Here is a 12,554-nt window from a genome sequence, read left to right as displayed (position 1 = left end):
AGGCAAGACTACCTCCGATCACGTTTCCAGCAACTTCTCTCCCCCTCCTCTCTGCCTTCCGTCCTGCGAGTGGGCGCTCACAGTGCTGGGTTTCGAGGCGCCCGAGCCCAGTGGGAAGCACTTGAGAAACCATAATGTTGGTGCTTCTGTTTTCTGAAGAGTTCTTTCTCAAGGTCGGGTTTGCACCAAGGAATTAGTCTCCTGGCTCCTCTGGTGCGGGCCACGCCACTTAGTGCAATGTCCTTACAGCCTCTCTCTGCGTCCACATCCTCCCAGGACCCCAGGGGCAGAGCTGAAGAGCTCGTGCGTGGGTCCTGGCTACTATATCACTGGTGTCCACTCTGGGATAGTACGTGTGCCAAACTGCTCCCATCCCAACCCCCCGCCGCTCCCCGTGCCCTGGCCTCCTGCCCTGCCCATGCATGCTCACACCCTCCGCTGCAAGGACCTGCCATTCTGGAGCCCCGAGCTCGCCTGCCCTCCCGAGCTGCGCACAAGCGGTTCCTTCTGCCAGGACTTGCCGGTGCACACCCGCTCAGGCGCTGTCTCCATGACAAGCCTGTCTCCCTCCTGGGCCACCCGCCACCAGCTCTGTGCTTCTGCTGCTGGGCCTTCGGTTCCAGGAAGGCAGGAACAGTGTCCCAGCACCCAGCTGGTGCACACATGATAGGGGCTGAGTGGGAGGACGGAAGCCTGGCAGCGTGGCTCTGGGCCAGGCTCTGGGCCTCTCCTTACCATGCATGCTTTAGGGTATTTCTTTCCTAGAGACCAGGCAGGTTTATCCTGTGGCGTCTCCAGCTGGCCTACTAGGCAGTTTTTGGATTTAGGGACCCAAAGCCCTGTTTTCAGCTTTCATCTTGCTTTCCATTTTCCCTATAAATGAGAGAGCTAAGATGTAAGCCCCATTTCTGCTGTTTCTGTGGCTGGGGCAGAGGCACATGGCTTGGATTCTACCCTCTGAAACAAAATGAGCACAAGCCTGGGATGGGACTGTGTCCCAGTGTCTCAGGCTTGTGTTGGTCAAGGACAAGCCTGGAGCATACCCCGAGAGTGGATGGGGCTGGCCCAGAAGGGCGGTGCTCCTCTGACCGTGACCCTACAGGCCACTGCTCCAGGACCCGAGGAGCAGGTTGTGGGTGGAACAGCGTCCCCTCGCCCCCACCCCACAATTCATGTCCACCCAGAAACTCAGGATGTGACCTTGTTTGGAAATAGGACCTTTGCAGATATAATTAGTTAAGGATCTTAAGATAAGGCCATTCTGGATTTAGGGTGAGTGCCAACCCCAGTCAGTGGTGCCTAAGACCAACGGAGGACCCACAGAGACCCAGGGAAGAACGCCGTGAGAGGACAGAGACAGATGGTACAGTTACAGCCAAAGACTCCAAGGACGGCCGGGAGCTCCAGAAGCTAGGAAGATGCATGGAAGGGGTCTTCTCTAGAAGCTCCAGAAAGAACCAATCCTATAGACACCTTGACTTTGGATGTTTGGACTCAGAAGCGTAACAGCATACATTTATATTTTAAGCCACCAATTTTGTGGTAATTTGTTACAGCAGCTCCGGGATACTTGCACCAGGGTGCTTGGGGCCTCTGGCCTTGCTTCTCCTCCTCCCCATGGTCCCAAAGCTCCCCCACACAGCATCTTCTCTGCTACGTGGTTGCTACAAAGAGCTGATGTCTCACAGATGAAAACAAGCGCCACACAGACTGTGACATGAGTGTTCGGGTGTGCTCTCCTCACTGGCTCTGCTGGGAGCCCTTGGCCTCTGTTCTCTGCCTTCCAGTCTGCCACATTTTCCTTCTTTAACATTAGATCCAATAGGGGAAGAGGAAACAGAGAAACAAACAACAGGCTATGGGCAAAACTAGTTGTCCAGAAACATCCTTGGTTTAGCAGCCTGGACCCCAGCGGGTCCAGGGGCACCAGGGTTGTGCCGGGTTGTGCCACATTTCCTGTGGCTTCTCTGCTCTAGGGAAGCAGATGAGCAACATGTCAGTCAGCTTTGCCTGGGTAACGAGCCACCCCAAACCTGGTGCCTGAAGCAGCAGAATTCACTAAGCTCACGATTCTGCAGTCGGGACTGTGGGGTCTTGGCTGGGCTCACGCACCTGTCGCAGCCGGTGCCAGGTTGGCTGGGGGTCGACGGAGCTCCGCTGGCCTCAGTGTGTGCTGGCTGGATGGCTGTGGCTCAGGGTCACGGGGTCCCTAATCCCTAGGAGGCGGTGAAGGGCGGCCGTCACATGCCAGTGGCAGGGTTCCGAAGGAGAAGCCACAAGCTCCCTGCTGCCCTTCGCTGTCCTCTCTGGAAGTAGTAGTCTTACGGCAAAGCGTGAAGGCAAAATCCAGCTTTTAGTGCTTGTACATTCAGGGTGGACCTGTAATTTGTCATTCCAGAGACATTTCGTTCATCAAACATTTATTCTAGCACCCAGCCTGAGGCCTGGCTAGAGACCCGCAGAGGGAGGCTGGAGATCTGAGCAGCTAAGCGCCTGGACTTTGGAGTCAGACAGGTCTGGCTTTGAATCTCTGCTCTTGTGGGCCGTGGGCTTTGGGGTGAGTCACCGTCCTTTCTTGAGTCTGCTTTATTATCAGTAAAATGGGGACCATGATGTCTGTCTTACGGGGAAGCTGTGAGGCCTGAATCAGATACCAAAGGTAAAGTGCTTTCATGCAGCACCTGGGCTGCAAGGGAAGGCACTAAATGGTAGCTATTATTATTAATAATAAATGCAGGCTGAGGGGTTGCCTAGATGAATGAGCGTCTGGGCAACTTTCAGCCACACGTGCATAATGAATGCCCACTCCCTCCCCATCCTGGCCCCAATAAAATATACACAGGGTCTAAGAAAACCCATTAACTGTGGCTAACTTTCATAACAAGGAACCTCACAGCCACAGCCCCTCCGTGACCCTGGCACGGGGATGAATTAGTAACACTCCACTGGCTTCTGGGCTCCAGCAAGGTGCACCCCTCGCTGCGCCCACAGACTCCTCCTCCTGCCGCCTGGCCGCGTGTGGAGGCGCACCTGCACCCGTGGCTGCCCAGAGGCGCTTCCCCCCCATTGCCTGGACGATTTCGTCTCCACACCTGCAAACGGCCTTCTTTTTTCCTCCTTTCCAAATCAAAGTGCGCCTTCGCTCTCCAGGCCGCCTGCTTCCGGAACAGAGTCAGGGGGAGTACAAGGAGGAAGCCGGGGCAGCCCAAGCTGGTTTTATTTTTTATTTTTTTATTTTTTAAAGATTTTATTTATTTATTCATGAGATACACACACACAGAGAGCGAGAGAGAGGCAGAGACACAGGCAGAGGGAGAAGCAGGCCCCACGCAGGGAGCCTGACGTGGGACTCTATCTCGGGTCTCAGGGATCAGGCCCTGAGCTGAAGGTGGCGCTAAACCGCTGAGCCCCCCTGGCTGTCCCCGAGCTGGTTTTAGCGCCGCCTCCCCAGCGGGTGGGCCTGGCCTTGGGGTGAGGCGCAGCCTGGTAAGTGAGCAGCAGCAGAGGCCCCCCGGGGGGGGGGGGCGATGGCTGGGGGGGGCACGGATCCCTCTAAGCACCACGGAGCTGGAGGCGCTGGCTTACTTCTTCCCTTCATTCTGCTGTCAGTGACCGAGATCCCCCTTTAAACGTGCCTTGCCTTTGTCCAGATGCTCTTTGTCACATCACTCGGTGTAATTAGGAACGACAATAAACTCCCCCCTCCATGTATTTTTAGTGGAAAATAAAAACACATTTTCTAATCCGGAACCGCACATCGCAGGAGAATTGAGAGGACCTGGCTGATGGAGGGCTTGGGGGGCGGAGGAGGAGTCCTGAAGCTTCCAGGAGGAGAGAAAAAGCTTCCGGGTTTTCTTAAAAGGCCCTTGTAAGGCGGGTTGGCGCGCGGGGGCCCTGGCGGTGCGCGCGGCAGGTCAGGTCGCAGGACGGTGGCTTCGGGGGCAGCCGGGCTGCAGGCCCGCAGTCTGCTGGCGGGAAGGACTGTGGACTTGGATCTAACAAAGCCCATAAAAAGAGGCTCGGAGACTTGTTTTCCGGCCTTGCAGGAGTCCGGGTGGTTTTAAATGAAGGGCAGATGTAGCCCGAGGCCTCAGGCTGCCTCCCCCAGTCCTGCTGCAACCTTGTTAAAAGATAAAAAGAAAGGCAGGACTTTTACGGGAAGAAAGAAGCCGCGGGGCCAGGAGGCTGCTGGGCGCTGGAGAGGGCCCAGGGGCACGGGTGCGCAGGTGGGCCTCGTCCTTCGTGGGGGCGCCCGGGGGGTGGGGGGGCTCCCGGCTGGCGCTGTGCCTCAGGTCCTCGCCCCACCATCGGGCTGTCCGCGTCCACGCGGGCCGCTCTGGGCGGGAAGTGGGGGCCCAGGCCAGCGTAGGACCTGGCGCTGGGAGGCCCGCCGGGAGGGAGAGGCAGGAGGCTTCAGGTCTGGATGGTGGTCCCGGGGGGGGGTGCAGCTCTGTGCCTCTGGCTTCAGGTCTTCCAGCGCCCGCTTCTCTCCCCGCTGACGTCGTGGCGCCAGGCTGTCCCCCGCGTCCCCTCCCGGAAGGCAGCCGGAGTGGCCCGTGTCCCAGGTGCGACCACGCTGCTGCCCCGGAGTCCTCTCGAGGCTCCAGGTGCTGCTGGGGAGGACGCCAGACACCCTCGCAGCTCCTCGCACGCCCCGGCCCCCTCCCGCCTTCCGCCCGGCGTCGGGCCCGCTGGGGGCCTGCACGGACCGCTGGGCTGCAGGACTCTCTCGGAGTCAGGAGGGCGCCGGGCCTGCTCAGCCAGGGGGTGGCCAGGGCCGAGGCCGTGCTTGGGATGCCTCGGGAGCCACGGGCAGCAGGCAGGGAGGGGCGGGAACTGGAGACAGAGCAGCCCGCTGCCAGTGGCCACCTTGGGGGCGAGCCCCTCCCAGGCTCCCAGCGGCCCCGGGGGATTGTGTCCCGGGGTCTTCCCAGGGCCCCGCTTGTTCCTGAATTCCGCTTTCCTCTTTTCCCCGTTGTTACGGACTGAATGTTTGTGACTCCCAAAATTCACGTGTTCAAGCCCTAACCCCCTACGTGATGGGACTAGGAGGTGAGTAGGCCCCGGGGGCGGCACCCTGGTGATGGGCTCCGGGAGCTTTTATGGGGTTGCAAGGAGCTTGCTTCCTCGCTCTGTTTTCCGCAGGTGAGGACCCAGGGAAGTCGGCGGTCTGTAACCTGGAGGAGGCTCTCACCACAACTGACCACGTTCACGCGTGACGTCAGACCTCTGGCCTCCAGAATGGAGAGAAGCCAGGTCTGGTTGTTTAAAAGCTGTTCAACCTACGCTAGTTTGTCACAGCAGCCTGAGCTGGGGGGACCTGCATGTGACACCCGGCCCTTCCTTCTGCCTGGAGTGTGGACTTCTCCTTGGTTATGGGTTCGGGCGTTCCTGGGCCGCCTCCCCTGAAAGTAGCTACTCTGCTCTGTGCTCCTGGGGCATCTGGCTCCGTCCTCTGGCTGACCCGCTGGTTGGCATCATCTGTCCCCTTGCCTGTGTGGTCCGGGAAGCGGGTCCCTTCATGTCTGTGTGGCTGGCCCAGCACCTGGCACATAGTAGGAGTGCAACAGATTTGTGTTTGGGGTGACACAGGATGCACACTTGCGAGTGCTAGCATTCTGGGCTTAGAAACAGCAGCAAAGGGCAGCCCGGGTGGCTCAGCGGTGTAGCGCCGCCTTCGGCCCAGGGTGCGATCCTGCAGTCCCGGGATCGAGTCCTGCATCGGGTTCTTGCGTGGAGCCTGCTTCTCCCCCTGCCTGTGTTTCTGCCTCTCTCTCTCTCCCTCTCTCTCTTTCTCTCTGTCTGTCATGAATAAAATAAAGTCATAAAAAAAGGAGAAACAGTAACGAATAGTGTTTTGTTAGGTTTTACAGATTTTTCCTCCCCCCGCCAAAGTCTATAAAAGAATCTTTTGAATAATATCTTGTATTTGCGTAGTAAGGGCTTCTCAAAGCACTTTTGTGTCAGGCTGGGTGTCACCTAAACCTTGCAATGAGCCTTGCATTGCTCCACCTCACAGATTCGGTCACTGAGGCAAGCCGGCTGGCCCAAGACAATAGCCGTAAGGTGGAGGTCGTAGTACAGAGAAGTTAGGTAAGTGGTCCAGGGGCCCACAGCTGCCGGAGAGTCGGCCAGACCGCAGGCTTATCTTTCTCTAGAATCCTCGTTGTCTCCGCGGACCCACTACCTGGAATGGGTGCCTGCTGCTGTCAGGCTCTGCGTGCAGGGCCCACCTCTCTCCTCTGTGCTTCATCTTCCCAAAGAGCCTATAAGCCGCGGGGTGGGGGCCACAGTTCCCCTTCTCAGAAGAGGAGACCCAGGTTCTCAGGGGTCCTGGGGGCAGGTCCAAGCTCGGGCCCTCGGTCAGTGTGACTGCATCTGTGCTTTCTTTGCCTATTCCCTTTTCCTGAACTTTCCTGTGGTTTATGCCCCCGAGCAGACAGCACAGGGAGAGGAGGATTTCAGGAATGTATTTTTAATGGCAGGCTCTGATCCTAAACCTTGGGCGTTTGCATCTGAGGGACTCGGGGTTTCCAGCCGAGATGCAAATGGTGGGCTGGACCACTGGAGCTAAGGCAGTCTGCGTGCTGCTGGCAGGACCACAGGAATATTTAAGCGTCAGATTTCCAGGGCTTTGATAGCGGAGGAAGGAGGAAGAGGGGGAGGAGGAAGGAAAAGAGGTGACGGGGTGGGGGTCGCTTCCCTTCTCTTGCCAGCCCGCCCCAGACCAGCCCCTCCAGGTTTTCTAGAACGCATTCCCACATCTTCCTTCTTCCTTGGGTGGCTGGGAGATCAGATAGAGGTTACATGTTTGCCAAGTTGAGAAAGGCTTTTCATCCTTTAAAGCTCCAATGGCCTTTTAGGCTTCCCTTTCCCATTCCCCACACCCCAGCAGCCCCCAGGGCATCAGTTCTACTTCTTCAATAGAAGCTGTCCCGTGGCTCCTTTCCACATCACTCATCACTCGCCTGCACAAGCAGAGGAGCCTCCTTGCTGTCTCTGCTTTGACTCCTGCCCCACACTGTCCCTCCCACACTGGCCCCGCAGTGACCCCTTCACAAATGCAAACCTGACGAGTCACCCTCCTGCTTCAGCCCTTCTGTGGTTTCCTATAATAATCGTGCACACTTATAAACTGTCATGTGCTGGTTGGTAAGGCAGCCTAATCACAGTATTTGCTGATTGCTGTGGTGTAAAGACTCCCACTATGTCAAGCGGCAGTGCCTGGCCGGCAGCGCTCGTGAATATTCAACGGTGGCCTCCTTGAGTGGCAGGAGTGACGGCACATCACCGACAGGGCACCTGGCAGCGCTAGAAGACTTAGGACCTTGTCTGCGTCCTTCCCCTGCCTGCTGTGCTCTCTCCTCTCATCCCCGTTTATCCAGCCCTCGCCGAGGCCCCAGTCTCTCTCGGTCCTGAACACCTCCCCGGACGGGACCGGCCCCCACTGCTCCATCAGTGCAAAGTTCTCCAGTCGACTCTGATTTGCTCTCTCTCCCAACAGGCTCCCACGTGCCAGCTGTGGTGCGGGTGGTGCGTTTCAGGGGCTCAGCCACCGTTCGTGAATTCTAGGTGTTGCTAACACTTGTCAGGAATCGGGCCAGGCCACTGGGGGGATTGCTTGAGCACCAGCCACGTGGCCTGTCTCGGTGTAAGAGCTTGCAGGGGGTGTGGGGGGAGGTGCCAGCCTGGAGCCCTGCCCTCAAGCACCAGGGCGCTGGCTCTGATTGTTGTGAGCATCAGGACGAAGAAACCACAGGTCAGCTGCTGCAGCACTTTGTGCTGAGGAGCAACAGGTGTTAATCTCTCGCCTGAACCTGACTCTCCTTCCTCTTATGCTTTCCTCGTCCTTGCAGTGGATGGAGGCCATTAACCCTGATTAGCAGATGATGTGCCCATTAATGGGAAACCAAAAAGGGGGATTTTCAAGGTCAGGACGTGCCCTTTCTATGAAGAGTTCAGTTCCGTGGAAAAGGAGAGGGAACCATGGCTGCTTTTCCTGCCTGCTACCCAGAGGGGTAGCCTTTCCCCCAAATCCTGCTTGGAACCTGTCATCCCCACTCCAAACTTCACCACCTCCTGCTTCTCTCTATGGAAAGACTGAGTTTGGTAATAGAGAACCCTTAACATCAAAACAAAAATCTTTTTTCCCCCCTAGATGATTGGCAAAATCTAAAAAAATTAATAAAACCCAGTGCTGTCAAGGCTGCTACAAAATGACATTCTTACCTACTCTCCATGGGTAAGTACATCGGCCCAGGCTTCTTTTTGGAAAGTAGTTTGGCATTTACATCAGTAGGGGGCTGGTCAAATCAAAGGGAATGTACTTACAAAATGCAACCAAATCTTCCGTTTAAAAACATGTGTGTGGGGGGGGTGGATCCCTGGGTGGCTCAGCAGTTTAGCGCCTGCCTTTGGCCCGGGGCGCAATCCTGGAGTCCCGGGATCAAGTCCCGCGTCGAGCTCCCGGTGTGGGGCCTGCTTCTCCCTCCTCCTGTGTCTCTGCCTCTTTCTCTCTCTCTCTGTGTCTATCATAAATAAAAATAAATAAATAAATCTTAAAAAAAAACGTGTAGGGGATTTATAGGTGATGATTTGGATGATGGTCCATGATGTGTTGGTAAGTGAGGGTTGAAACAAGTGGCAGGGCGTTGCTGACGTGCCCGCAGAGCAGGGGCCGCGCCTCTTGTTCACAGCTGCCCCCAGCACCTGGGACAGAACGTGGCCCCAGGACGTGCTCTGTAAATGTGCCTGCCATCACTCTCGTGGGCAGCCCGTAAGAAATGATGACCGAGTCCTGCTTTGTAAAATCCTACGCAGAAGCGCAGAGCACATTTGGAAGGAGCCTCATGGAGATGTTAACAGAGCTTACGCCTGTTTGGGGGAGAAGTGCCAGAGGAGGGGTGAGACACCCGCGGGCATCTTGTAGTTTCTGTGTTGTCTGAATCTGTCATGGTGTGAATTGACCTCACAATCGGAATAGAAACCAAAAGAATCAGAAAGAAATGCCCTTTCCTGCTCTTTGGCCTCCACTCACATTCTCATACCTGCTGTTCATGCGCCCAACACACACATGCACACGCACACACGCTCCTGCCTTTGCGGGCCTGGGGGCTCGTCCCGTTTCCCTCGATTCCTGCCTGGCAGAGTACGAGCTCTCCTGTTGTGGGCAGTAGGGAGAGTCCGAGGCACTAGCGGGGGGCGGGGGGGGGGGCTCCATGCTCCCCCGCAGGCGCAGGTGGCTCGAAGCCACTGGCTGCCTTCCACTGTCCCTGGACTTTCATTCACTGACTTCCCCCCCACCCCCCGCCCCCCCCTCCACTCACCTCTTCTCGCCCCAGGGCCTTTGCTTGAGCTCATCAGAGAATAGTTCTTGAAACAAGGCCAAGGGTGGAACCCTCAGGGAGATCCTCCCAGCTGTTTGTGGAAACCAGGGCTCGGGACGTTGCCCAAGTCCCGACGTGGGCTTCCAGGTGTAGAGATGGTGTCTGCGCTGGACTCCGAGGCCCGCACGCCCCCTTTGCCCTGGACTGCCCCGTGGGCACTTCATGCTGCCTTCCCAGGACTCCAGCAGGCACAACTGCCTTTCGCTAAGGGGAAGGGGTGTCCAGTGGGGGCTTTGGGATCTGTCGGAGGCCCCCCCCCCCCCGTCCAGGGCCCTCCCTCTGGCCCTGAGAAGGGCGGGGGCGGCCTGCAGAAGCATGCCCGCGTTTATGTGGCCTCGGGCTCCCTCGCTGACACGGTTCTCTCCAGCCACACACCCCACTGCCCGGGCCAGCCTCCCCACAGGGAGGTCTTTCTTGGTCAACCCCAGCCTGAGAGCCGGCAGAGCTGGCTTCACGGTCCTGCTCTAGTCAGGGGTGGGCCTTGATTGCTCAGCTGCCAAATGGGGCCGGTGAGGTCTACCCAAGAGAGGCACAAGGATCCAACGGGCCGGCAGTCACACCCCTGCCCGTTGGGGGGCCTGGTGCAAGCTGATTGGATGATCGGCAAATCTGAACTGGTTCATTCAACACGGGTGCTCTCCTCCTGGGCCCGGAGGCCACATGCTGCATATGACAGGGCTCCTGGCTCGGGTGCGGGTAAGATGAAAAAGCAGTTTCTGACTATTGGCTCGAAGTCCGCAGAGTTGTCTTTTGCTCATTCCGAGTGTCCCTAAATACATGTGGAAGCGGGGGTAGTGGAGACATTGACGGCAGGGTCTTAGTGCCTTAGGGTCCTGGGCTAAGTCCTGGATCCACCGTGGACCAGCTGACCTTGGGCAAGTCCCTTCGATTCACGAGCCTCTATTCCTTTACCTGTGAATTCAGGCTGATGGTAACATCTACCTTGTTGTAAATACTAAATAAAGGATATAGAGCACTTAGCCCAGTGCCTGGTGTATGGTCAATACTAATAAACGTCAACTTCTTTGAGGTTTTTTTTTTTTTTTTTTTTCTTCTTTGAGGTTTTGTCATCGTCTTTGTTTCTACTATCGTGGTGTGATAGAAATGCTGTCCACCAAGTACTTGCTGTTTGCCTCTGGGCAAATGGTAGATCAGTACTCCTGACCCCTTAAAGTTAGGCATGGGCCCTGATTTGCTTGGGGCCAGTAAAACATAAGGAAAAACATGTGTATCACCCTGGATGATTTGCTACCTTTGCTTCTCCTGCCCTGGGGACAGTGATGACGGGAAGCCCTGCCTTGAACGTAATAGTGCAAGTGACCATTTGTGGCGAGAAGCTGCTGAGTGTGTGTGTGTGGGGTGGTGGTGGTGGGGGATCAGTTGTTACAGGGGCGCAACCTGGCTTCTCGTGGCTGATGCACGCGGGCCGGCCCCAGGGCTGGAAGACCATGGTGACAAATGCCCTCTGCTGTGTCCCGTGAGGGGGAAAAGGCAGGGCGAGGCGTTCGTGCAGCCCCTCGCACAGGAGGGCCTTGCCCAGTGGAGTGATGAGAGCAAGCGGGGCCTGTTCCCACCTGCCCCTGGCTGGGAGGACTGGGACGCGTGGGAGCTGCCCAGGGCGGGGGCCAGCCTGCAGCTTGTGTCGCCTCGTTGGAACCCGTTGGTCGTCTGCCTGAACCGGCCCATCTATTTCTCTGCAGCGAGTGGGCCACTCGCGTGCCGTGCAGTGTGAACTTCCAAGTGACTTTGGAGATCAGAGCCCTTGAGGACTCAAAGACTGTACTGCTCGAGCTGTCCTGGCAGAAACTCTTGTGCACCTGCTCCTTGCCAAGTCCCCCATCACGCTTCCCGAGCCGGGCCACCGAGGAAGGCCTGGGACCCAAGTACCGTGCCCCGGGGACATTCTGGATCCCAGTGCCAGGGATCGATGGAGAAGACCGTTGAAGACCCAGGTCCTCCTGGGCGAGCCCACGTGTGACTCACACTCACACCCTTCTCTTAAGGCACAGGTGACAAATACACCATCGTTCAACCCCACGCTATTTCAGTGGAGGTGAGCAACAAGAGATCAATGCCGAAAACCTGAGAGATGGAGCCCCAGGGCCAAAGGGACCCTGAAAGACTAGACTGGAGGCCGGGATGGGCAACGAGTTAAGTCTCCGCTGGGAGATGAGGCTGGGACTTTGCAGGCAGGTGCCCGGGTTCAAAACCTGCTCTTGCCCGTTGGCAGCTGTGTGGACCCCAGAGGGAAGGGGGGTCGTTCTGTGGCTGTAGGGGTGCAGTTGGCTCTGTCCATGGGATGTGCTTAAGCCTCTGCTGGGGCATAAGTGGGGCGTTCAGGATGCCCACCCGCGGTCTGACTGCCTTATCTTGTGCTCCCTAAAATAGGTTAGCACCAATAGCAAGAGCCATCTTCGCTTGGTTTCACTGCAGAAATAAAATTAAATTGAGCTCAGTGGAACAGACGCTCACGGAACCCTCACGCGGTGCTGGAGAGATGGTAACGGCGGCCGTGGTGGTGGAGCTTGGGGCTGGGAATCAGGAGGCCGTCTGGGGAAGCCGCTTCCCCTTCTCCGGGACTTGGCCTCTGCATGGAAACCAGGGAGATACCAACGGCGTCTTCCCTGCCGCGTTCTGGGGCCCCTACCTGGAAGGGGAGGTGTGCGAGCCATTTGCAAATAACACAGCTCCGCGTAAGTGTGAGGGTGGGGGCTGTTATGGAGCCCAGCGTCCTGGTTGTGTCCCTGTGTCCCCATGAGAGCTCACTGGGCTGTTCCACGGGCCGACTTGATCAGAGAGATTCTGCTGGAATTGGCTTATGTCGGGGGCCTGGGCAACTGTCCCTGTGCATTTCCCTGGAAGAGGGGGGGCTGTTGCTTCCGTCCACCAGGAGCCAGCCCCCACACTACCGTCCTGAGGAAGGAGTGGGACTGTATCCTGCTTGAAGCAACGCTAGCCATCTGGCCCATACGGCCACGTGCCAGATTGGCTTCGGTGTTGAAGCCGCGGGGTCCGGGGGGAGGCTGGGTAGATGTGTTTTGATCTCCATGAGGGAGGAAGTGCAAATGGCTGGATACTCGTGAACCTTGGTGTGTCCCTGGAGAATCGGGGAAGTCTTCTTATTTTTAAAATATCACTGACTTTTAGGATTTCTGAGCTCAGAGGTTC

At 57.2% G+C, this 12,554-nt stretch overlaps 1 protein-coding gene across 2 annotated transcripts in view; it reads left to right on the top strand.

The window, feature by feature from the left end:
- LOC144306401 (uncharacterized) overlaps positions 1 to 9,133 on the top strand; it is a 68,915-nt gene extending 59,782 nt beyond the window's left edge. Inside the window, exons 4-5 of one of the 2 annotated variants that reach the window (XM_077885834.1) lie at positions 5,146 to 5,256; positions 6,020 to 9,133. In XM_077885834.1, the coding sequence (XP_077741960.1) occupies positions 5,146 to 5,256; positions 6,020 to 6,079 (171 nt within the window). In that variant the 3' untranslated portion in view covers positions 6,080 to 9,133. Of the gene's footprint in view, positions 1 to 4,274; positions 5,053 to 5,145; positions 5,991 to 6,019 lie in introns of those variants that run through there. The other variant, XR_013373524.1, reaches the window with a different exon arrangement.
- Positions 9,134 to 12,554: the final 3,421 nt, after the last annotated feature.

Source organism: Canis aureus, chromosome 3 (genome assembly GCF_053574225.1).
Source record: "Canis aureus isolate CA01 chromosome 3, VMU_Caureus_v.1.0, whole genome shotgun sequence".
Taxonomy (NCBI): domain Eukaryota; kingdom Metazoa; phylum Chordata; class Mammalia; order Carnivora; family Canidae; genus Canis; species Canis aureus.
The sequence above is the reverse complement of the archived record's forward strand: the minus strand, read 5'-3'. Positions and strand labels throughout refer to the sequence as shown.